Here is a 27,196-nt window from a genome sequence, read left to right on the forward strand (position 1 = left end):
AATTATTATAAATTATTTAATTATAGTATAGAAAATGAATAAAATCCAGTACAGTAGTTGCAATCTAACACAGAAATAGAGTTACAATTTAAGTCTTTTGTCTGAACATTTCTCAGTTTGTTGTTTACTTTTTGATAAACATGAAATACAGGAAACTGCAGATTGGTCTCTTTGTTGTCACTTTACCCCGTGTAGTTCAAACTGAACTGCCTTGAAAATCACATGATGGAACTTACATCGTATTTGTTTAAGAAGGTCAGAGCATCAACATGATTTGGTTTTAGGGCTGAACGTTGTGCATTTACTATATCTCCAGCAGTGGAGAACACCCTCTCAGAAGGGACACTTGTTGCTGGGATGCACAATAAGGATTTAGCAAGCTTAGCTTAAACTAGTAGTCCAGATATCTAAATGAAACTTGAAATTGAAATCTCTGCTCATGTTTTTTCCACCACTGAAGAGGATTTGAATCCAAGGGAATCAACGGAAACACTCTATAGTTCTTAAGCTCTTCTTTTAGTTTTTCCATTTGTGTTTTTGAAGGCTCAACACCAGTTATGTAGACATCACCAAGAAGTTCTTGCATGCCAGAACAACAGGTACCTTTATGTATCATATCACTCTGACCAATGTCAGACTTGAGCTTCTTGCAAACTGGTTGAGCATCCTTAGTAGCAGAATTGGCAGACATGTAACTGTTTGGTTAGCTGTGGTAAAGGTGGCAGTTCTGACTGCCCACTATCACCCACAGATGAGTGATCAGTGTCATGTTCATCCGTAACTCTAACAATGATTTCTGTAGTACTAATATTAGTACCCTTACTCCTACCTCGTGGACAAATTAAGTTGAGGCTACGACATCGTAGCTATGATTTCTGATGCATTCTGCAAAATTTTGGTAACGATTTCATTCCTTCGTGCATCGCTGAGGAAAGGTAAGGCTTTAAGACGTGGATCCAAGGCAGCAAGCAATGGTGAGAGGTTGTTCTTGATGAGTGTATTTATCCTGAAAATCATCAACCACGACCCTTTTCATCTGAGCTGTTACTATAGAGTTAACATCGCTATGTTGGAAAATGCTGTCAATACGTTTGCGATGAAGAGGCATGATAACAGAAATGGTTGGAACTGACTCTGCACAAAGAGTGGTTGTCACCACTAAACCCCGGTAGTGCGGAAGCCATATATTTATGGATAACTTCACCTGGCTCTGTATGCGGGAACCATATATATATGGTCATATGTCACCTAGCTCTGTGTGCGGATCAGGGACGTCATGGGGGGGGGGGGCATTCCCTGAATTTGCATGTGCTGTAAAATGTAAAATTGCTGTTGCCTATATTCGAAAATTAACAAGCCCGTCAAGTTTTGCCGCTGCACCCAATCAAGAACATTAGTGAACAAATATTTAAACAGATGTATTTGCCCAGGAAAGTGTGTTGTCAGCAGTGGACATTGATGTAAACAATATGTTGGCTGTTAAGTAGTTGCAGTCTCGCAGTTATCCCATGCCCAGTTGGCGCTATGGGATGTTCCAAAATAGAATAGTTTGTTAGGGCTTCGTGTGGAGGAAATAAATAGCAGTACGCAGAGTTTTCAACATTTTGAGAATTTTCTGCAGGAATATACCACGTGTTGATATGAAAGTGCTCTGACACTATCGCATGTTCATATACAAGTGCTATGACATGGTATGTGGAGAACTCGCCCCGTGGAGAACTCGCCCCAACATATCTGGATAAGTTGCCCCAATAGGTTGGAGAAGTCACCCCAAAACTTCTCACCCAGATAAAAAAAATTATAACAGAATTAAATCATCTTTTACATGATTCATATTTATATCACAAAAGAGCTATTAGTTGGTAATCATAAAAAGCAATATCATATTAATATTTATAAGGACGAAATTAAGTCTTTATATAATCTCTTGAATGATGACAGTATAGTGATTAAAAAGGATGACAAGTCTTTTCATTCTCTTAGACGATCATATGCTTGGTACTGAATAATATGGGAAATATTACTGTTCTATTTCATCAGTGTTCATCTCCGACATTTATAAGGCAAAACTTTTGATATTGGTAGTAAAAAGTATTTGTTTTGAAATCCTTACTTTATTTCGTCGTTGAACTACGATAATTATATTGTAAAATTATACTAACATGGGTACTGGAACAATCCTCAATTTTTGGGCACTTTTTTTATCTTCATGTTTGAATTAAAATATAAAATAATTCCAAATAAAATAACATTAAAGACATGTTTACGCTTTTTCATTCAACGTTTTCAACATCAGTTTATTATGCACCTTTGATTTTGTATGCAACTGAATCGGATGAATATGCATTTTCTTCCACACTTACTTACATGACTGTTTTCCACTTGTTGTATATAATAAACCCTTCCTTCCCATTCAGCATTCATCAGAGTGATGTTGATAAAAGAAATATAAATCACTTATAATTGAAAGTCTGTTTTTTCATATAAAAGCGTTAAATTTCTTCTAACGGCACACACCGGATCACCATGAGAAATTATTTTAAATAAATATAATGACTTTCGTGATTGATACATCAAATATACTAACATTATTCATTAATGTAGTAATTACTCTCAAACTCAGACCAGGCTGAATCTGTACAAATTACTGACTGAGCCCAGATTCCTGGCTGATTCTCCAAACTTCCAAGCTGATTCGGACCACGTGAAATTATTCAGTTTACTCAAGGATTTAAATGTGACATTTAAATTTGTTTTTAAAGACAATCTTCTCATTATGTCCCAAGTACGTCGAGCAGTTCAAATATGCATTTAAGGTAACAAAATCCAGCCAGTACGTGTGATCATGGTGTTTTTATATATAATAAAATAACATAATCTTGTTTATTTTGCATCAGCAATTTAGTAGTGAAATATTTTTTAAACTTCTCATTCAACTTTAAATAGTTTGTTTTATTGAGAAATAATAAAATTACGAACACTGACAAAAAAGAAGAAATAAACTAAATGATGGGCGTAGTACAAGTGAGCTTTCAGAAACTGTCAGAATTCTGCGCATTGCCATGATGATGAACTCAGTAGGAACCGCATATCCTGAGTAAGCGTCAATGATGCTTTTTATCGAGTTCAAGTATCATTCGTCAATGGTTAGCAAATCTCAGTGAACAATCAGATTAAATTGTTCAGTTAGACGATACTATAACCCTTTAGCTTATTGACGGTCATCGCCAATTCAGTCGATTTCGGGTTATAGAGGTCCATGCCATAAAGTCATTTTCCAAATGCATTGTAATGATTTGAAGAGTAGAGCAAAAGGGACGGATAACACTTATTTTTTGGTAAGTGCAGAAGCGGAGTTGATCAAATGGAAAAGTTGAAAAATTGCAAATTTTATAGATTTAATAAGTTATTAATTTGAAGAAAAACAACAATAAATAAAGCCGTAACAACCTTGTGGCGACATCTCAGAATTTGTATATATGATCCTTGGGGCGACTTCTGACACCTGGGATGAGTTCTCCCAGGGCGAGTTCTCCGCTATTAATATGAAATGGCCATCCCATTCAGTAACAAATTTAAAGTTCCACTAAATCAAGCTTAAACTATATATTAGCCATATTTAGCAACGAGTTTGTCATGTGCAGAGCCTTTTCTTGTACTGGGTGATACATTGCGTCATCAAGAGGGAGAACTTGACGAGCGTGAAAGGGACCAACCATTTCTTTTTACCGGGGGGGGGGGGGGGGGGGCGAAGCGCTTTACAACTTTAGACAACACCAATAAGATAATAAAGAAAACCAAACATATAATGATATGATTACGAAAACAAACACCATGAAATTAGAAAGCATAAAAAAACATGGTGAGAATATTTAAGGTAGGAAACATTATTAGGTCGTCAAGTTTGTTCTTGCAGTCGAAATAAGTGAGTTTTGAGAGCACTCTTGAATGGGATCACTCTTTCTTCGTGTCTACGTTCAGTGGGCAATTCATTCCTCGTTGCTGAGCCCTTGTATGCAAAAGAACGCTGTCCATATGACTTTGTTTTCATAGTGGGAATAATGAGTATACGATTGTCAGAAGAGGAGCGTAATTATCTTGCTGGTGTGTACATGGGTATGTTGGACTAGAGTCCGACAGTGAAACGTAGCACAGAGAACAGATTTTGTGTTTGATTCTGGATCGAATGGATAGCCAGTGTAGGGTACAGAGCAGCGGGGAGGTGTGCTCTGATCGTGGTACTCTAAGTATGATCCGAGCAGCTGTGTTTTGAACTTTTTGAAGTTTCTGGAGTAGATATTGAGATGAACCAGATAGAATTTAGTTAAAATAGTCCAGTCTTGAAAGTACTAATGAACACACAAGTGTTTTAGTGGCATCAACTGAAAGATATTTGTGAATTGAGCTGATGCGTCTCAGCTCTCAAGATATGCAGCCTTGCTCATGACATGTTGGTGCAATGTGAGAGTACTGCCCAGAGTAACACGCATGTTTTGTACTGATAGTGTGAATTCCTTTCTTGCCTATCATTTAAAAAAACATAAAAATCACAATACTTTTATCGCATTATAAAGTTCATCTTGCTCTGTTTCTCTATCTCTCTCAACAATCCATTTGAAAAAGAAATGGACGAGAGAGAGAGAGAGAGAGAGAAATTCACTTCTTAATTTAACCCACTTCTACGCCAGCAATGTGAAATGTATTTGACTTTGGAATCGAGACCTTCATCCAATATCTGAACTTTCGACCCGGTAGAAATCTTTTTTTTTTTCTTCCCCTCATCAGTTCTTTTTGTTTCGTTAAAAGAGACCTAGTTTCCGAGGTAGGCCAATGAACATAAAACACTTGATCTCATATTTTTTCCTCAAATGTTTGACAACGTAGAAGTTATGATCAGCTAAGATTGTTGCTGAGAAATTTTATTTCAAATATTTTTGACAAGTTGCAGTTATTGATTATCATTGAAAACCTCGTAACTCATGCTCTATAATTTATAATCAATGAGAAATATTTGTTAATGTTCGGTAATAATGACTTTCAGGCCTCTCAAATGTGCGGCTCCACTGAAAAGATCACCTGATAACCACTATCACTGTAATACATGTGTACCGGACACAAGAGCACCCCAGTGTTTCAAACTTCATCTTAGTGTTCATACTGTTGTTTATTTCCGCCTCGCTTGGCGGTAAAGATCAAAGAGCTATCTTGGTAGCACATTGGACTTTTTTTTTTTTTTTTTTTTTGGTAGTTGTTTCATTACCATATATAACCGAAAATTGGTACACTACTCTATTGTGTCGAGGCTGTGATAATATTGCTCTACCTGATGATATTGCATTCAAATCATTCAGATGTAGACACTAGAATGTAAAAGAATTAAATACGTATATTTGGTAGGCCACTAACAGTTGTTGAAAATGAATTTAAAAATTTTTAACAAGAGGATCTGAAAGGACCCAAAACATACAATAGAAGAAAGAAAAAAAACCAATATGAGAAACCGCTCAGGCACAACCGATATGTTACCCCCAACAATACTTAATTAAGAAAGATACATATACAATATGAGAAAGCGCACAGGCACAACCAATGATGTGATGAAAAAATAGAAACCACTGCAGTCGATAACAAACCTGCATATGGATTTTGTGTCAGTTGTTACATTTGTCACATGTATAGAGAGATACCTGTTTTTATCAAATTTATTCTTGCAACCAACAGTAATTGATTATAGAGATGTTTACATAAAAATCTGTAAGACAGCTGCCTTTAAACAAAAATTTTCAGACGAGATAACTAGTTTTCCGTTAATTTGACTTAATTGTATAAATATTATTCTCTTCGCCCTAAACCATGACAAATATAATTGTTCTACATTATGATAATTATTATTTTAGCTTCATAATTAAAGCAACTTGATAACATTGAGTTCTTTGAACAATGAATGCTGTATTTAGCTGGATAAAAGATTCTGACAACAATTTTTTTTAACAGTCTGTTAAACCTTTCAAACACTAACATTACTTTTTGGTTGCCATGGCAATCAAAGTAAATTTATAATTATCATTTTTAGTATGATTAGTATTTGTTCTCTGTCAATGAACTATACAAGTCGATAGAATTATGTTTTATATGGAGACATTTGTGAATAATAACTACATAAATATTGCACCATCTAAATATATTACCATACTAAAATGTTGAGACATGTTTGAAGGTAGTTTTAACTATCTAGCCTAGGCCTTAAAGTGATGAACTGAGGATATGTAATATGTAGAAACAAATTAACTGTCCATGTACACATTCAGAATAACTATATTTGATGGAAAAGTATACACTACATTAAATTTTTTTGGTTGTCAAAAATTACTTTTCCACCCATTTTTTCTATTTGGTTGCTATGTTAACCATGAACACACATCAATTTCACTGACATTTTTAGTGTTTGTATCACTTTATACAATTTAACAGCAATCTGATTATAAATACTAGTTTTGTAGTTGTTATATGTATTTGGCCCAAGAAGTCTGTATTGTTCTGAAACAATTCAGCATACCCAGAGAGGGCAGTTAGAAACAAATTAGCTCTGGTTTCAAGGTTATCCCAAAACAACACAGCACTACCAGGGTTAAGAAGTTTTAGACAAACCATTACATCATCTGCCAGGCTCTCTTATTTTAGCAAGATCCTTGGATCTCAAAACGGCAAGTACTGTACACTGCATTTCAAGAAACCTTGAAATCATAAGTACTGTTCCATCTAGTATCCAATTCTACATTGAAGTTGGTGCCAGACATCCTAAACAAACGTTGCAAGCTTGTTTTACAAGTTCATGGGCACAACGCGCGTGAGAGCAATCGTGGTCCTCAAAAATTGAGGCCTGTAACTATAAAGGCTTCTATTTATACACCACTCCCTGATAACTCACAAACCCACTTCTAAAGTGGGGTCAGTCATGGAGACCATATTTTGTACTAGAAAGTACCCAAAAATTAGCACTATTTGTTGAACATGAAGAAAATTGTGATCAAAATTGGTAACTGAAACCATGATATATTACTTTTTTTTAGTAAAAAAACGATTGATATGACCTGAAAATTTGAATCAGCACTGTCAGCTTTTAGTAAGAAGTCATGGACCATTCTTGGTATACCTTAAATAGCAGTATTCAGCACAATTTTGATAAATGAAAATGACACTGATGCCTTCTTGAGGCGACACTTTAACCCTTTGCTTCCTATATACAAATCTAACCCTCTTACCTGTGCCTTCCATATGACATTCACAACGTAATACTCTTGTTCCCCATTAAAAAACTGCTTAAACCATAAAGCAACCTCATCTTCAAAAAATTATATTTTTGCATTGCTGGAATAGCCTCCAAATAATCTAATCATATCCACCGCAAGTCAGCATTTGTTATTAGTGCCGGGTTACCGTAAGTTTTTATTTGCCATCATTTCGTGATAAAAACAACTACAGATGCACAAGTTGCTTTGTTTTAATCACTTCAGCTTGCGCTTCAAAACTTTAAACATCAATATGTAAATACCAGCGTGTATTTAATCAGCATACTTGGTGACTTTATTTTTGAAAATATTTAACAAACACTTTTCACTGCCGTGGTTGTGTTACATTCCTCATAATATCAGCTATAAGTTACAAGTGAACCTGACAAGAGGCAGAAACGTAATAATGGTGGACATCACAGTATTTAGGCAGTACCTGATCACTAGACAGGCCATAATTGTAATTCATTTGGATTGTACATTAAGGAAGATGTAAAATTCATAAGAAACATGCGGCGTCCCTTGAATGCAATCAGTCACATGTAAAGTGCATTATCTTCTTGATAAATCATTTAAAACAGGATGCGGCCGTGGAAAAAAAAAACTTTGTATAATTGGTCTGTTAAATTTAGATTTAGATGTTCTAGTGTTAGGAAATATGTGATTAAAATTGAATGTTAGTAAAGATGATTTCTTTTTTGACCAGCGTTCAGTTACTTTGCGGCTAATCGACATTTATATTCATAGTAGATACTGTATAATGCGTAGATGGGGGGGCAGAGGTAAAAACATAGTTATGCATAGATGGGGGAAAGGTAAAGGCGTAGGAAAGCATACCTGGGGAGTAAATGGTTAATAAATAAATACCAATTAAGGAGGTTTATTTATATCAAGTTAAACATGTTTTTATTCTATCTTTTAGTTCAATTTTAAGTGTAATGATCATAAATACAATGTGCTTTGTTCTTTTGAAATATGAAATATATCAATCTACCGTAACAGCTGTGTCCGTCAGTGTTTCTGTGAGAATCTAATCAAGTGCTGATAGTGTTTTGATACCTAATTTGCCTAAGTATTTTTGTTGCATTGTTGCACTGAATTAAAAGCTGGCCTCTTTTTATTACCACATTCATTACATCTTTTGCATCAAATAAATGGGGCAGAAGAAATGAAAGGTTAAAGGCATGCATATATATATCCAACCTGCATAAGACCTAGTGGCCCCAGTCAGGTGTCAGGTAATCTCGTTTCAAGTGATCATTTTATTATATCTTAACTTGGCATACTTACTGACAAATGTGATCAAAGATAGCCAAGCAAAATAAAATAAAATTCTGATTTATCGATACGTTTTGTTAATGAGAAACTAGTTTCAGAGTTTGTAGTTTTTAATTCCTGAATTGGCACTCGGAGATTTCTTCACGGATCAGAAAACATTTCACTATTACTTGCACTGAAATCATGGCTTCAGTATTTTACTAATAGAAAAATTAAAGAAATTTACCTTTGATGATGACGGCAGTTTCACAAACTAAATGTTCTGTTTTTTGTAATAAAAGGAATCTTGTTTGATTGTCATTATAAATCAACAACTAGTCTGGTTTCCTGCTTAGTACTCCTTGCACTGTATTCCACTATAGTAGAGAGCAAAACAGGGAGCATACAGATCTGCAAACCAGACTACTCAACAACAACATAAAGCTTTGATATAATAAACAATGTTTTCATGTACACGTGAAGGTTTTTGAAACCAGCTGGAATAGTGTTAACAATCTCATTGGTTGGCATCTTGAAAATAAAGGTCATTTTAACATAAAAAAAGAATAACTTTGTTAGAAAAATTGCTTTATTGACAACTGTTCACAATGCAATTCTAAAACAAGTATTCAGCCATTCAACAGACCAGTTCACCCCAACCCTGTGCCCCCACGGTTTTCTTGATGTCCAGCGAGGATGGCATCATTTCACATTGTTATGGAGGTCCCTTGATAACGCGTGCCTTCGCTTTAGTGCAATCTATGTTTTTGGACTCTGTTGTGTGCAAGTTGTCAAGGAAGAGTTGTAGTTTTTTTTATCTCACGATAATTCATTTTGGTCAACTAATACAATCAGTATAATAGAATTTTGCTTTTTGGTTTGTCTATAACTCTGAGTATGAATAATTTTTCAAGCATTTTTCTCGGGGGAAAAAATGTTTTGCTAAAAAATTCCAGGCCCCCACGTCCCCCTGTCCCATTCTGAAAATTAAATGGTGGGTCCTTATTCATGTATGCAGCCTAGAACTCAGTTAGAATGTATAGGGAAATGACCTTTTTTGAGTAAATATCCTGAAATGTGCTAAATTATGTAGTCAAAGAAAAAAAGAAACCTGTCCACAGAAAAAATGGAAAAGAGATAACAGACATGGATACAACATGCAAACCTCATCACCTGATTTTCAATGACTAACCACATGATAACAGTCAAACTGCAGATTGTCATGCACTGCAGTAAATATTAATTTGCAAAATGATTGACCAGATGATTATGTGCTGCAGGACTATGAGGTCATTTCATATAACCTGCAAGATTATGGAGGCAAGACCGTGCAGCAACAGCATAAAATGCTTGCCAAGCTGCAGTCTCGTGGAGAAAAAAAAATTGTAGTTTTTGCACATGTGTTGGTATTACTTGCAGTGAAATTTCCCAAATTAGCAGTGAAAAAAATCATCCAGAATAAAATCAAGATAAATTCAGTGTGGAGCTAGAAGTTGTTTGCAAATTACTCCCTCTCAGTTGCATGAATATTTTCTTTTTAATATCAGTCTTACGGCTACAAAAAGGGAAGTACCATCCTTTATCAAACTGGGCCTCTTTATCCAAAAATAAAAGGATTTCATCTTGTGATAGTATTTTATTAATTGATCGAGTATTTTATGTTGCTATAGAGCAGAAATTTGATTAAACAACAGTTGTTCCAAGACATAAACATCTGAAGTTTTTATTTAGTATGAAAAGAACTGACAGGAATAGAATAACAATAACAGGGATAGGCATAACAAATTAGATAGAAGAAACAAGTACACCAGTCACAAGCTTTTTCTTTTCTTACTGAATAATGGAGTAGTTTAAATAACAATAATCATTGTTATTATTATTATTATTATTAAACGTTTTGATATTAACACATTCTGATCTTTGATATAAACCTGGTGATAATATCTTTATTATCTTGAACAATAGAATTACTAAAAATTAAAAATAGTCTCTATTTCATGAGGGTATTCAGAATACGAGTTTAAATATATATTTAACACAAATTTTGCAGTATATAATTACTAAATTCAGTTTCTTCCGTGCTCAGGTTAGCCTATGTGTACTTATGCTGTATTTTAAGTTTTTTTAAATTTTTGTATGTATTGTTTTGTTAAGAAGCTTTGAAATGTAGTCATCACATGAAAGTCCAAATTCCTTAATATGATATCAGGTAAAGTAGTCCAAATTTATCAGTTATGATGTCAGATAACATAATGACAAGTCAGATTTTTTCATTAACTGCAATGCATCATTTTTGTAGATATCAGAAGCATTTTGTGCCAGAGAATTCTCTTAAGTTCAAAGTACAACATGTTATTACAGCAGCATGGTTATGGGTTGACATTTCAGTTGAAATTTTAAGTTTTGAATTCACTTGTGATCAGACTTTATCTCTTGTTGCCTGTAAACGACACAAGCACCAGCTTGAAGTTTTGTTTATTATTTCTAAGAAAATTGATATTTTTCACATAACATTTATTCTATATCATCAAATACTGTTAGGCATATTTGATGACAAAAAATACTGTATTATGTATGTCTCATCTGTCCTGATTCTCCCCCCCCCCACTCTTCTGAAAAGACTTTTTCAATGTGAATCTTAATTCTAGGTGAGGATTCTGTATGTGCGGAACCTGATGTTGAGCACAACGGAGGACACAATCTTAAAAGCATTTTCCAAGGCCTGTGGCAAAGAGGACACAATTGAGCGTGTGAAGAAGCTGAAGGATTATGCTTTCATACACTTCCATGACAGAGATGATGCTATCACAGCAATGAATGCTATGGATGGTAAGGTGTACAATTGGCATTGAACAAGTACATTTATTATATTTACGGCTTGATCAAAAGGATTGTCAACTTAAAACCAAAGCAAGTGCTGCCTTTACAAGCCAAGGACTTATGGGGCCACATGGAAGAATTGTATACATTTAATGGATACACAGTGCTTCATTTTATTACCAGGGTTATTAGCCATGGGTAAGGTACCCAAGCACCCATTAATAGCTCTAGCTGTAACAAGGCAGGAATTAAAATTTGTTTTTCCATCTTTAAAAATTGATAATTGTTCTTGTGACTTGCATTGTTACTGTGTGTGTTCCTTAATATAGGTTTAACACTTGAACATCTTTACTTTACTGTAAAGAAAAGACTGGCAAGTTTCCATTGTTTTCCTAGTGCATGCACTGGGTTGTATATAGCACACAACACATAATCAGCTAGTGAGTTCACATGTGTTCAATTTTTATAACATTATCCATTGTTTTCTTGCAGGTGATTTTGATTTCAGAGAACATTGTCAGGACAGTCTGTGAAAAGTGTGGTTACAAGAAGAGCCCTGTAACACTTTTCTAGACTACCTTACTTGTTCAAAATGGACATGGAAGAACTGTTGTGCATTATGTAAATTATGATTAGCCAAAATCTGGAATCCAGAAAATTCCAGAGAAACATGTAGGGGGCGAAGGAAACCTCCTTTCCCCTACCCCTTCAGATCGTCAGGTTTCTCCCTCTCACAGTCCCAAGAATTGTTCTGAAAGATGATTAAGTCAGAAGAGCATTCTTGCATCACAGTAGATTATGGGCCAGTTTCTTTGGAGAGAGGTAGGTGAGGCCCCTGCAGAAGAAGGGACTGAATATTCAAAGAGTGCATCACACAAGAGGAATGAGAAGCCAGGCACATCACTAATGATGAAGCACTGCAAGCCTCACATCTTGCATAGTGTCACATCCTCCCACAAGTGAGGAGCTGCAACACATGGCTCTAAGAGCCCTTATGTTGTAAAGGCTGCACTTCAAGGATAGCATGGCATGCCAAATGGGCATAGCGGCACCACATCCCTGATAGTGATGAATCAGACACACAAGGTTTATGGATGTCAAAATTTTAGGAAACTTCTACTGGGTAACTGTCCATCTTAACGATTGGTTACCCGGGTACCCAACAAAGGGAAATTGTATTAAATATGAACCTGAACTGCTTTGTTGTACGTTCATACATGTCAAAACCCCCCCCCCCAAAAGGTATAAGCATAATTATTACTAATATAAGTGGCCAAAAGAGCACAGCAAAATAGCCTAATCTGAGCATAAAAAGAGCAATCTAGATACTATGTGCCATAAGTATAGAAAACTATGAAAGACATACTTTTATTTTTGCTTCTTGTCTAGATCTGCACTAAAAAATAATTGTCAAAAATCAGCTAAATTCATGTGAATTAGTAGCTAGTACAAAAGTATATACATCCTGTAACCCCCACACCCCTGTTCAGTCCCCTGGGCTAATTGTCAGCGATGGAATTGAACCACCTGGTGAAGGGGATTCCTGCAATAACATTTGAAGCAGAAATCAGTCGTATTGTTGTGTCCAGATTTCATTTGGGCTGGAATTTATTTATTCAAATTATTTATCCACTGGAAATACAAAGTGCTCACGTAAAATAATATTCTTGGAAATAGAGACTTGGATTTAATAGTGAAATTCAAATGGATATATTATTGGATATTATTATTGTGATTCAACAAAATACTGTTGGCACATCATTACTATTCAGGCCATCACAGGCAGATCAACACTTTCAGCATTGGATTTATTTTGGGATACCACTAAAGATTTTTCTGAACTTTATTCTTGAGGACTTGTGGCTGAAATTCTAGGATTATTTGATATTTTATTGGCAATACCGAGTTATTTTTTTAAACAGTTTCACTCTTTATTTTTGGGCAATAAATTATTTGTTGAATTTATAAAACAAATTTGGTTTCACTCTTTCTGTTACTTTATTTAAGACCATGGAGTTGTATCAGTACTGGTCACCAGTTGTTGGAGCCAGTACGGTACAGTGATAGACAGGGGACAGACCTCCTTCCCCAACACAGCCTAGGAAGGTAGAGAGTTGCTCTCATCCACCTGCTGAGTCTGCTACTAGGGACAGTCTGTTGGCTTCACGTTGGTAGTTACTGGTCAAGGTTCCTGTTACCCTCAAGTCTCCCCCACAACAGAAGGACATTAGGTTGCATAGTTCTGCCTCCTAGGAGTGGGAGGTGGATGAAAAGTGTGCTTTTTGTCCTCATCAGTTAGCATGAATTTGATGCGGAACAGGCCAAGGTGGCACCCCTTCCCTTTGGTTCCCTGCTTCTCCTGTCTGTCAAGGCAGCATGGTACTAAGAGATCTGGTCTTTTGATTTTGCCCAATGAACTGTGCCCCAAGCTTTCAGGCTCCGATGGCACTAAAATTCTTTCCAGCTTGGAGAAACTTTGGACTAACTTTCAGCCAGATCTCTTTCTGCTTCCTCACTTGGCTACAATTAAGCTTTCCCCACAGGTGTAATAAAGTAGTAAGGGCCAGCAATTTTCCAGATGATGGAAGTGGTGGTTTGTCTGTCTTCTCCCCCCACCTCCCTTTTATGTTGAGACCCTTGGTCTCTTCAGATAGCTTTAAGATTGGTGCCCCTTTTTGCATCTTAAACCTCCCACTTTGGATGCCAAAGTGGCACAAGTGGAAATTTCCATGGTGACATGGGTTCATCTTCCAGTTAAAACACTGGAAACTTTATTGAAAAAAGGGTTAGGTCAGTAGTAGCCATAGCCTCATAGACTGACCTCTTTTGGGCAGCCTCCTTGAAGCTGCTGAAGGACGACTTTCTTTTGATTGCCGGTTCCCCATCATATTTTGCTGGATGCTGTGGTGAAAATAAATTATTGGTATACATTATCCTTTTCCATGGCTTTTTAAGTGGAATTTCTCCACTTCCACATGATGTTCAGTTAAACTCATTTGTCTCAGAGAGATGTGCTGATAGCTGTATTTTGTTGATCTCACACTACCTTTTACCTTTGCTCACTGGCTTACCAAAGCAAAGCAGATTTTCTTTGGGGCAGATTGGTGTAGCTAATAAAGTGACCCATGCAGATAATACCCAGTAATAGTACTGTCTTGTACAGTGAGGGTGAGTAATCCTTGTGGTTTTTTTTCTACTTCACTGGTTCTGGGATCATATGCCTCTCACCAAACTGGCGAATTCAGCTGCAACATAGCAACAGGTCACATTTTACTAACATTAAAAGTTAGTTCTGGGTGGTGATGGGGAAAAACTAGTTGTAATGCTGTAATGCTTACTTGTTACTGTTGCTGGAGTCCCTCATTCCACCCTGCACTGATGTCCCACTAGTAAAGACTATGTCTTGAAATAAAATGAAGGACAGTGTAGTTGGGCAAGTAGCTATAGGTTGGACTTTACAACATTCTGGAATGCAGAACATTTTGAATCAGCCTGCGGGAGTGTGAATTTTCATATGGTAGAGAGTATTTTCTATCTGAAAAAGACGAGTTACGCAATAGCAACAGGTGACTATTACATGATTAAAATTAGTCCCCCACACCCACTCCCCATTTCTGTGACTTATATCATTTGCCGGGTTACAGATTTTCCACCCCAACACTGAAGATATTGTATTAACTCTTTAGCAAGCTATATTTCAAGGTAACAGCATAGGAAAATGCATTTCTTTGACTTGTACCCTTGTCCAGAAACCAATTTTTGAACCATTGAAGATGTCTAACTTTAACTAGTTATACATCATAAATTGACAGTAACAAGTATCATATTTATGCCACTTGCCTTAAGATAATATAGATATTAACCACTGGCCTCCGTCCATGTATGGGTATAGCTTTGTAACAAGTGAAGAAATTTTAATAAAACTCTAGCTTGTTATTATCTTGACTGGGCAATATCTAGTGTATTCAATCTTACCACATGCTTCAAGATTAAGTTCACAACAAGGGTAATGTAGGTCAGTGGCCTGTCTCCAAATGCAGGCTATCACTTATTTTTTGCTGATTTTTGATGCAACTTTATCCAGGTTTACACCTTGGTATTCAGTAGTTGTATCTGCAGCTCTGCAGTCAAGATCATTAGTAGGGAAAATGGACATAAGATTGACATATTGTGTGCTGCTTGCAATACTCTTATATAAACTGCTGTTATGCTGTTGTATTTTATTCAAGGTGCTTTACTGGAAGGTTCCAAAATTGAAGTTGTACTGGCAAAACCTGTGGACAAGGCAGAATATCTTCGATACTCCAGGACTAAGAATGCATTGCCTCAGGTAACATCAATGATACTAGATTATAATTGGTCATCATATAATAATCTTTATTTTCTTTGTATGACAGTGAACACAAACAATTCTAAAAATGTATTAAGATTTGTTTTGTTCCCCTATCTATTTGCGACGATTGGGGGGACATAGCATCTGCATGTCCATCTGTCCATTCATTCATGATGATGGCTTCTAGCACTTGATTAAAGTAGAATGATAGGACCTGTACTTAATAGATTTCTGGAAAGCTTTTGAGATGGTGGATGATGAAATCCTTTTGAGCAAACTGAAAATTTACCAATGTGATGATGACATGGTTAAATTTAGACTTTTTTTATTAAATGAGAGAAGACCACATGCTTATATAAATGATGTTTTGTCTGAACCTGGAACAGATAAAATATATCGAGTCCCACAAGGCTCAGTGCTAGGTTTATTACTACAGTGAGACCCTGCAATAACACAGTGGTTGGGATCCACATAACCTGTGTTGTAGACTGAACCATGTTATAACCAACCAAAGTCAATTAGCTGAAGAAAATGATTCATGTACCCAAAATAAATGGCCAGGAAGTGGGGGGGGGGGGGGTAACAAAAGTGGGCACAAAAATACATGCTTTTGATTTAATGATGTCAAATTAGTCTGAAATAGACTTGTATATTGACAGCTTGTATTTGTGTAGTACAATCTATAATCCATTTAGTACTGTACAAGTATATGAAAAATCCATAAATTCAAGTATAGGTCACATGTTATAAAAATTCATGTATCAGTGACATCCCATTAGAAAAAACAAATAGCACATAAAAAAAGAAATGGTAGTCCTCATTTGATATATATTCAATTAACACTACACAATTCACTATGTTATTGTCATCAGTAGCACACGGCTATAGATGTTTACATGATATATGTATATGTACTAAATTGTCCTTGATTTAGGTCAGCTGGACACAGCTATCATTTTGCTGTGGCTACTCAGTGATGAGGGTACTGAAAATGTGAACAAATTAAAAAGTTTAACAAATATCTTTGTGAGATACCCCATCTTCATTTAACTTGATGGTCAGATACATATGGTTTCAAAAGATTATAAATTTAATTTGCATTTATACTGTCATTGATAGCACAGAGGAAGCTTTCACAGCACAATAAACATATTCCAGTCACTTCGGAAAATGCAAAATCCATCAGATTCTTTTGATTTATTTAAGTTTGGTGCTGACTTCCTTTGATATATTATAACTCAGTGCTCTTAAAACAAGTAACAGAAAGAGTGACAAACAGCAAGTTTTGTAAACTGTAACAAATAATTTACTTACCTAGAATACAAAGTGAAAATGTAATAAAAAAAAGAACTTGCGGTAATGTGAATTAAATCCCAGATAATCCTAGAATTACAGACATATCTTCGCTGCCTCGCTAGGCACTCAGCTTCAAGAGGTTAGTGTTAGGACTGGTCAGCCTGGCGTCACCATAATGTGACTGGATGGGACATCATGCTACACACACACACACACACACACAGACATATGTTCTAATAATTAACATTTTGAATAAACTTCAGTCAGAATCCAAATTAAATCCAACACTGCTGGTGGTGACGTGTATTGTGTTTTACCATCAGTCTTTTGTTGAACCACAGTAATATTTTTCCAGGTTTGAATTCACTATAAATCCCAGTGAATGTCTTTGTCAAAAAATACCATTTTTTTTTTTTTTTATGAGCACTCTGCATTTCTAGAGAAAAATCACTTGAATAATTTAAAGAAATAAATTGCAGCCCAAATAAACTTTTAGTCACAACAATAATACAAAATGATTCTGGTAGATCTTAAACATAAATGAATGAGCCTTCCAGTAACAAGACTGTGTAGTCCTCTACTTGATTTAAGGCTGCAATTAGCATTTTCTACATAAAAAACCTATTGCCTAATGGAAAAAACATTTTAGAAACTAGTTAAATTGTTTACAAAATAAATGTTAGTTATACTTAGAAACGTATTACTAAAATCACGACACAAAATGTGAGTAAACAACAGGTAGATCTGGCAATTCATAGGGGATTCTAAAGTTCTAGATTCGGACAGAGATGAACATATTTACTAAATACCAAAATCGATAATTCAGGACAAGCAGAAAATGAACTTGATTTTGGTTAAGGTCAAGTCCAACATACAGTGTAACATTATCAATACATGTAGCAGAAAGTGAAATTACAAAATAATAAATTAAAAAAGTATCTAACCATCAATGTTAATTAAATATGCATAACAAATGAAAGGTTATTTGTTTTTGTTGAAGATTGTAGTCGACTTTATTTGATGAACAGTGCATGTTTAAATGAACTCGCTGGTAAAGGACAGTTTTTGAGGACCAAACAAATGCCCATTTTCCTATTGCAGTGGCAACATCAAATATTTGTAGAACCTTGATTTAGTCTTTTTTTATTTTTGTTTGCTTATAATATTAATATAGAATGATCTGTGCTTCAGAGATAACAAAAAATTCTTTGAAGTTTCAGCAAAACTTTTTATTCTAGGTATGTTAAAAAAAAGAAGGAATTAGCCAATTGTAGTAGTTACTGTTCCTGCCTTCATGACTATTGAAGTGTATCAAAGTATGCAGTACTCAGACCAGTCAGAATAGGCAGATTAGGAAATAACAATACACTGTTAACTCATTTGGCCCCGATCCTGTCTGTACACATGATCCGGTTTCTGCATTCAGTGGCCAATCCCGTCTCCAGTCATGGTGAATGTGTGTCAGATACATCTCTGATTGATTACAAATGGTTTTTTTCTCCAGGAATCAGACCAATATTAAACCAATCAGAAATGATTTTACTTTTGCTTGTGCAAATTTGAATCGTTCAGAAGCCAAATGTTACTAATTGAGAGCAGGTTATCTACATGTGTTCTGTTCATGAAAAATTGTAAATGATGTCAGATGTAAGAGTGATTTTTGATGAGAGCAAAAATGAGTTTCTCTGGTTTGATATTGAAAATATTGAGCAAGCTGAGGAAAGATATGATCAGCAGTTGGATATTTTGCGAGATTTAGATTCGGACATTGAAGTTTCTGAGACTGAATCGTCAGAAGACGAGGATGCTGACAGCAATGATGATAGAGTTCTTGCAGATAAACGTTGCACATAATTTTGTAAATAGTGTATAAATAAGTTGTGAAAGGCTTGGACAAATAGGAAAGAAAATACATCATTGTATAGACAAATTCATTTGGAATAATTGGTGAAAATTTCGTGGATTTTTATTGGATATAAGAAGAAAAATTAAGGTAAGAGTGAATGCATGTGCACGATGTTATCAAAATTTTTCAAACGTATAAACTGGGGCACAAGCAGCTAGACACAGCTTAGTGCTTCTGGGGCATAGCAGCAGAGATACTGATAACAGTGCTGGGGCTGAATGAGTCAAGGGAATTTGTTAATAAGAACAAAGAATTCGTTTATGAAACGGTATATTGCAGTGCATTTTAAATCAAGTTTGTGGTTTCCTTTCATGGTGCCTCTGAATTTTTCCACTCAAAGCCAAGATTACAAGTTTAAACATGCAACATTGTTGCCAAAAAAATCACCAGATATACTTTTGTTGCCAATAAGGGAAAAAAAAATCTGTTGCAACATTTGCAAAGCCCAGCATGATCCCTGAATAAACTCTTTACATTGTTATTTTTTATACTGTTCAGGAGGAAAAAAAATACTTTCATGTACGGGGAAAAATACATAGATATGAAATCTCTGGAGCTATGCCACAGTCATCTTGTACTAAAATTCATACTAAACAATCTCTTCCACAAAATGATAATACATTTTTTTTACATGTAATTTTTCATCCTTTTAAGAAGAATTTTTTGTCCAAGAAAAATAAAGGAATATGAAATTTCAGGACCCATGCCATAATCTTGCTATATCTCAATTCCTGTTATAACAGACAGTACTATTATGGGGTCTCACTGTATTTCTATTATTTGATAATGACCTGCCAGTTCAGTTTTTTTTCTTGGGGCGGGGGGACGCTGTATCATCTACAGAACTCATTGCAGATGACACAACATTATTAGACATCCAAAACACAAAGCATGAATTAGACATTTCTTTACAGGCTGCCCAAAAAACTGGACAAATGGTTCACGGGCAGTGGCATGGTAGATAATACTGGTAATACTAAAATATTATCTTAACATTGATGTTGGTGAACTGTGTCTAATATGGAAGGATATTAATTTGCAAATGGTCTGTCATGATATAGCACTCATACTTGGTGATTTGTAGATACAGTACAGCTCACATGATTTTCAAATCCCATGCTTTGCAATGGTTGTGGAGAGTTAAGAGAATGAAGGAAAAGACCCCCACCATCTCGGCGCATCCTGACAGAGTTGCTGTGGCATATCACGGAGAAAACTCTGCAGACCATTTTTTCTTGACGAGTCTGATCTGATGACCACCACAGAGTGGACATGGTCTTGATAATTTGGGTGTGGTTTATTGTTTATGACCCTTGCAAGTATGCACTAAAGAGGTCCAGACAGTGAAAGAGGCACAGATTTTTCTACATCAATGTAGCAAATTGATTCTGTTTTAATTTTGAAAAAAGAAGTGATCATTCAGTTACTTATAGACGATTTATAATTCTTAAAAATATAATGTAAGATACATAATGCCGAATAAAATTTTAGATAATATTGAGATAATGACAATTCCTCGCAAAATTTATTAATATTAAATTTTGCACAATTACTCTTTATATACTTCGTTATTGGAATCTCCAGATGCATTCATGCCCTTATTTCTGCTGCAGGTCACACAATATTTTTTTAATGATCATATGAAGTCAGTGATCTTGTAATCCCTGCAAAGAATAAAATAGCCAAACAGATTAGTAATAAAATCACGTTCATGCTTGGGTGAATTGAAATAAGATCACCTAAGTTATAATGGTTACCTCTTGCAAGAGTTCTTGTTAACATAGTGTACGATTTTTTTTTTACAGCCAATCACAACGTGATTGAGAAAGCATAGTAATTGAAACTGGAAAAAGCAGGCTATTTCAGTTGCTACATGAAAGCATTATTAAAATTTGATATCTTTAGTCTGTACTATTTTGTATTAATTATCAAATTAGCTGTTTTTATTGTCACAAATGGATGCAGAATAGTCATCCTAGGTACATGTAGGTTGACAATTATGTATTTCAAAGATAAATGCTAATGTGCAAACTAATAACCTAGCATAACAGAAGACGTCAACAGTTTTCATTTTCAGTTTTACTGGCATATTAATTTCATGTGCAAATTGATAACCTTAAAGCACAACAGGTCAGCTCTTCTGCAAGTTTGTTTTCTTTGCTGTTATGTCGACAAATGTTGTTGTTGTTGTTATAGGGTTTAACGCCATTTTTCAGCACAGTAGGCTATACATGGGGGCCAGTATTAATGGTGGAGGAAGAACCCCGGAAAGAACCACTGACCCACGAGAAGCTACTGGCAAGCTTTCTCACATACCCACATTAGCCGAATCTGAGACTTGAACCCACGCAGACAGAGGTGAGATGGCAGTGATCCGTAATGGAGAGCGCTTTAGACCACTCGGCCACTCGGGGCCCTGACAAATATTGCAAATCAAACTGAATAACAACAGGTTAATCCATTGTTTGATTTTCATAAAGGAAAAATCATTGATCAAAAGAAAAACTTGTGACCTAATCAGTACTCTAGTCTTGTATATTTGCATTGATCTGGTTTGTTGTTTTTTGTCTTCCATTACTTGCACAAGTCAGATTAGTTGTTTAAAATGGGCAATGGTCTTGCTATGAACTACTTGCAAAGATCTAATTCTACCTTTTGTATTAACAATGAGACCTACACACTTGATCATTTGGCTCCCTTTCTGTAGAACTGCCTTGTATCAAAGTTAATTCCTGCCTTTCACAATTACTAACAGAAATTGTAAGTAACTCACTGATGCAAAATCTTCAAGCTGACTTGAACTTGGAAAAACATGTACTCAATTGATGTATGACAATATTGTACATTAGTTACATACCTGCATATATAACTCACAAAGTAAACTTGAGCATCATGTGTGTGTGTGTGTGTGTGTGTGTGTGTGTGTGTGCATGATTTGGATTTTTAATGTAGCTTTAACAATTTTTCAGTCCTATCGCTACGATGTCTGCAGTGTGGCAGTTTACAGTGATGTCTATCACTAAGGCATCATGTCGCAGACATGTAGCATGATGTCCCACCCAGTCACATTATCCTGACACCAGGCCAACCAGTCCTAACACTAACCTCTTTATGCTGAGCACCTAGTGAGGCAGGTGTTAGTACCATTTTTGTAATATTACTGTGGTTCAACAAAAGACTGATGGTAAAACACAATACATGTCACCACCAGCAGTCTTGGATTTAATTTAGATTCTGACTGAAGTTTGTTCAGAACCTTAACTATTAGAACATATGTCTGTGTGTGTGTGTGTGTGTATGTGTGTGTGTGCGTGTAGCATGATGTCCCATCCCATCACATTATCCTGACACTAGGCCAAGCAGCCCTAACACTAGCCTCTTTATGCTGAGTGCCAGTGAGGCAGGTGTTAGTACCATTTTTATAAGTTTTTGCAATGACTCAGCTGGGGTTTGAACCCATGACCTCCCACATCCAAGGCAGACACTAACCACTAGGCCACTGGGATGGTCTATATCATCATGTAAGTGTTTGATGTTGCAAAGGTTCACAAGTCAGAACTATTTTTGTACAAGAGCTCTATTTTCTGAACATTGTGGCTTAAAGTTCCATTGTTCAGAAGGTTCACAAGTTTGAAGAATGAAGGGTACAGTAATCTGAAGGTTCATTGATCCAAAGGTATTGTAACTTCGAAGGAAAGGGTTCAAAGGTTCACAGGCTTGGAAGTTGGTTAGTCCAAAGGATTTTGACAAGGGGTTTATTAGTTTGAAGGGTCATTCATTAAAAAATATTTAAGAAAAGTGTTCACAAGTTGGAAATTTCTTTGGTGCAGAGGTGTTTAAAAATGAGTGCCCATAATGACTGTAAATTTTAGGACACTATTAGTCTTGGGACATGCTTAATTATTTTCAAAAGTTAATTTTTTTATGAACATTAAATGTTGAGACATGAAATAACAGCATTTTTTCATGTATTATAAGTTTTAGGACACCTTCGAAAAAAAATTGTAACTGATCGATATATTTTATTGATCATAACGACACCAAAAATACATACTATCATCATGAATTATCACATGGAAGTTTTAAAAGTTTGTAATATGTTTGAAAATTCAATAAATATATTTAATTTTCTTGTTTTCTTATTATTTCTACAAATTTAGATATGTATAATTTGATCAGATGATGGCAATGATTTAGCATTAGCGGTTTGCTGTATGCCTTTATAACAGAAACATCTCCAATTTGGCTCTATTTCATTATTGTTTGTTTATGCATTATTGCATTAGAATTGTGTATCAGTGCACCAGGAATTATTTTATTACCTTGCCATGAAAGTGTACCTAACTCGTTAAAATGTGATCCAAGTATGACATCAACAAACAATAATAGTGTTGGAACACTTTGGTTCAGTGTTTGTACTTGTTCAGTATATTTACATAATGGCATCACTGCATGTATGTTGATGAGTTTAACTTGCGCCTGTTTGAAGTACAATGTTTTGATTCTAATCATATGCACCACTGCATTAAACTTAAATAATAGTTCCAAAACACAATAAGGAAGTTTCAGAAATAATCTTTCAGAAATAATCGTAATACTGTAAGAAGTCCGTTGTAATTTGCTTTGATGGAAGTGACCTTGAGAACCCTTTTACACAGCTATGGAAATCATGCTTATATTTTGAAGTAAAAAAACAGTTACACATCAAAAGTACTGTCAAAGCTGCTGGACAAAATTCCTCGGTGCTCAGGCCAGTTTCATGGTTTAAACGATTAACTGCCATGGTTTGCTGTCAGAAAACAAAAGACAAATCTGGCAGTTTAAATGAAGAAGATGCTGAACATTTCCGATAATGTTCATTTTGGCATAACACTTCAAAAACCTAGTGAAATTGTTAAATTTCAGAAGCCACACCGATCATATTATATTTTAAGTCATACGCGAACTCTTCACCAAAATGATAATAAACGTTTTACACACTATTTCTCGTACTTTAAAAAAATATTTTTCCAGGTATTTAAAAGTTCAGGAACCATATCATACACAATCTCTTCCCGAAAATGATAATAAATTTTTTATACACTATTTTATTTACTTTGAACATAAAAAATATTTTTTCATGTGTGAATGAATTTATGAAATTTTGGGACCCACGTCACGCCTGAGACAAATCCGAACTGGATCTCTTCCCTCCAAAGCTTGTTCAAAGGTATTGTCATGTAAACCAATGAAACCCATACAAAATTTTCCAGGTGGACTTGAGGCAGAATGTAGACCTTTTTTTTTAAAGCATTTTCAGCCTAAGCCATAAATTGTTCAATTAAAGAAGCTTGGGTGAATTTCAAGCTGACTTTATGTGCATTTCTGGCAGAAGTTTAGGCGAATTATGCAAATTAAATGTCCTAAGATTCTGCTTAAACGAAAAAAGTCCATCAAAGATTTCTGCCTGAAATAAAAAGAGATTTCCACCTGAAATAAAATCTGCATGAGATTTAAGCCTTAAAAAAGGCTGCCTATAATGTCCACATAAAAATCATCCTATACAAAATTGGCTTCAGATTCCAATTAAACAACCTAATGATGCTTAGGAATTATTGGAAATCAATGATAAATACTTGCAATTTTTTTTACAGTGGATCATAAATTTTATTCTGACATATTATCAAAATTTCGATTTTTCTTGTCATTTTCTTTCTTGCATAGAAAACCTGTTCCATGATGGCATCATTTATGTCTTTTTCATTTCACTGAAATTTTGGTGAGATCTCATTAAAATTTCACTACAGTATTGGAGAGATTTCACCAAAATTTTAACAAAAATGTTCACTGAAATTCTGACAAGATCTCACTAAAATTGTTATGAAAGTTTGGTGAGATTTTACAAAAAATTTGGCGAGATTTCACTGAAGTTTTGACCATTATATAGTATTTTACTTAAGTTTCAATAATTTTTCACAGATATTTCAAAACGTTTCAAATAATGGACATTAATTAAACAGAACTTTATTAACATGAGTAATATTTCAATGTACATAAAAACAAAATTATACAGCTGTTACAATTATGTGACATCCAAGAGATGCACGAGTTGTACTGCAGACTTGACTTTTGAATGTACAAATTATGATGCTGTTGCAGACCTGCCAACTCTTATGATTTTGCTGCAAGTCTTAAAAATTACCCTTAAAATACAAACTTGTACGGCATACTAGCAAAAACTATGGAAAAATGATCTTTGCCGCAAAATCCTGATAATTGGTTAATCCATGTTTTAGTTGGATCCGGGGTTCATCTTAGAATCAGTGAAATTAGTCAGGGAACCAGACTAACTTTAAAGCAGCACCCCAGATGCTTTAAACTGCACATATTTGTTCATGCAAAGCGTCTGCATGATCAAACTGTTGATAACAGAATTTTTAAAAATGGCATCCAGAAAGAGATGCATGTTTAAGATGAAAGGGAAAATAAGCTTCTAGAAAAGTGTTAATAATCAACACAGAAGAATAAAAAGGAGTATTCAGATACTTGTGAATAAAAACTGGAAAGGACACCATTACGTTTTTGGACACCATTTGCCAATTTGAGCATGACTGGTGGAGGGAGATATGATTGCCGTCATCATGTGAAATGGAAAAGAATTTTCAAGAAATATGTCTAGTTGAGAGATAGCAACAAGCCATTGGGCTGCATAGGGTATGGAACTAGAATTTGTGCAACTGTGCTAGTGGTAAATAAAGTCTACATGTACTTTACAAACTTTTCAGTTGAACATAATGTTTATCGTCAATGCGTCAAACTCTTAATTACGTTTTCCAGCTTTACATTAGCAGTTACTGATTTTTTTCTTCTACACCTTACTGAAAACTGGTCAATCTTGTGGAAAAAATCAACTGCCTTACTGAGTCGGACTCGTCAGGGTTGGCAGCTCTGCTGTTGTGAGAATGAGTCCTTGTTCCATGAGCAGCTGTGGCAAATATTTATCATGATATAATTACTCTGATTTTACTCTGAATTCTAACAGAACTAGAATATTATGCTAATATAAACAATAATACCACTCAGGATATTTGAAGGATGATTCTACTTGTGGGCCAAAAAAACATCGCAAATATATGACCATCTTTGATAGACATTAGTACCTTGGAACAATATCACCACTTCTCCACAAATGATCTATATACATTGACACTCCTTAAATTCTGGTAGTGAATCATTTTGGAGTTATATAGCTTCGAAATGGTTCAATTCCTTCTCATTTAACAGTACATGTTAGCCGCTGTTGTAAAGCTGTTAATTGCAGTTCTGAATCAAATCTTTATGGCAAAAATAGAAAAATGCTAGTCCTGGCATTCAGTTTTTGTATAGATTGACCAATTACATTCCCATCAGCTTGCCATTTGAACCATTCTCATTTCTGTACATTTTTCAAATGGTTATTCAAACTCATTTCACACTTGACAATTTGAAATGCCATGTTTGGTAAGCAGGCTCATTCCCATCAGTTTCTGTTGTGTGAAGATTTATTTGGCAAATACCAACTTTTTGACCAGTCAGAAAGCTCTCTACGTCAATCTTGTCGGTTATATCTACAGAACATATACTTATTAAAAGGATCATTGCAGAATGGGACCAGACAGAATTCTTTTTACAAAAGTTTCTGAAACAATATTTAAAAAAATAACCAGTCTGTATAGATGAAAATTGGATCCCAAGTCCAAAGATCCATCTGTGCTTGTAGTTCTTTTGATAAGGTTCAAAATTACACAGGACATTGGAACTTTTCTAACAGGTATCCTTTGGAGGAATTATGAGAAACAGAATTAGATGGATCCAGTCTGTCATCTTATCTGCATTCCCAGTCTGCCTAAAGCCCATCTGAAATTTGGAGCTTTCAGCGGAATACACACTGAATCCACCTTCAATCAAGGCAGAATCTGCCTAAAAATTACATATGGGAAGATGCTGTCTGGTAGAAAGGACCGTCTGATTGGCAGTGTATAGTGCATTGACTCAAGGTCATAAATTAAGTAACAGAAAGAAATTAAACCAATAGTCCAGTGAATAACTTAACTAAATAATTCCTCTCAAATTATATCTAACACAACTGTAAAACTCTGATAACAAATGGATTACAGGGACTGATCTAAGATGGGAATTAATTTTTTTATCAAGTCCTCATTTATAAACATTTTCACTTGACCTAAATGTTAATCAATCCAGTGGAAAATCACAGTCAAATTAAAAATAAGTCTTTTTCTAGAATATTCTAAACTCAACTTTTATCTAAATAGCCTA

The 27,196-nt window shown here is 35.2% G+C and overlaps 1 protein-coding gene across 3 annotated transcripts in view; it reads left to right on the forward strand.

Moving 5' to 3' along the window:
• The window catches only part of LOC149785627 (putative RNA-binding protein 46), a 136,010-nt gene that overhangs the window by 26,580 nt on the left and 82,234 nt on the right, over positions 1–27,196 (forward strand). For all 3 annotated transcript variants that reach the window (XM_089979444.1, XM_089979446.1, XM_089979445.1), the window contains exons 2-3: positions 11,195–11,375; positions 15,596–15,696. In XM_089979444.1, the coding sequence (XP_089835570.1) occupies positions 11,195–11,375; positions 15,596–15,696 (282 nt within the window). The remainder of the gene's footprint in view (positions 1–11,194; positions 11,376–15,595; positions 15,697–27,196) is intronic.

The sequence above is a fragment of the Sinohyriopsis cumingii genome, chromosome 13, assembly GCF_028554795.1.
Source record: "Sinohyriopsis cumingii isolate HCF-2022 chromosome 13, ASM2855479v2, whole genome shotgun sequence".
Classification (NCBI taxonomy): domain Eukaryota; kingdom Metazoa; phylum Mollusca; class Bivalvia; order Unionida; family Unionidae; genus Sinohyriopsis; species Sinohyriopsis cumingii.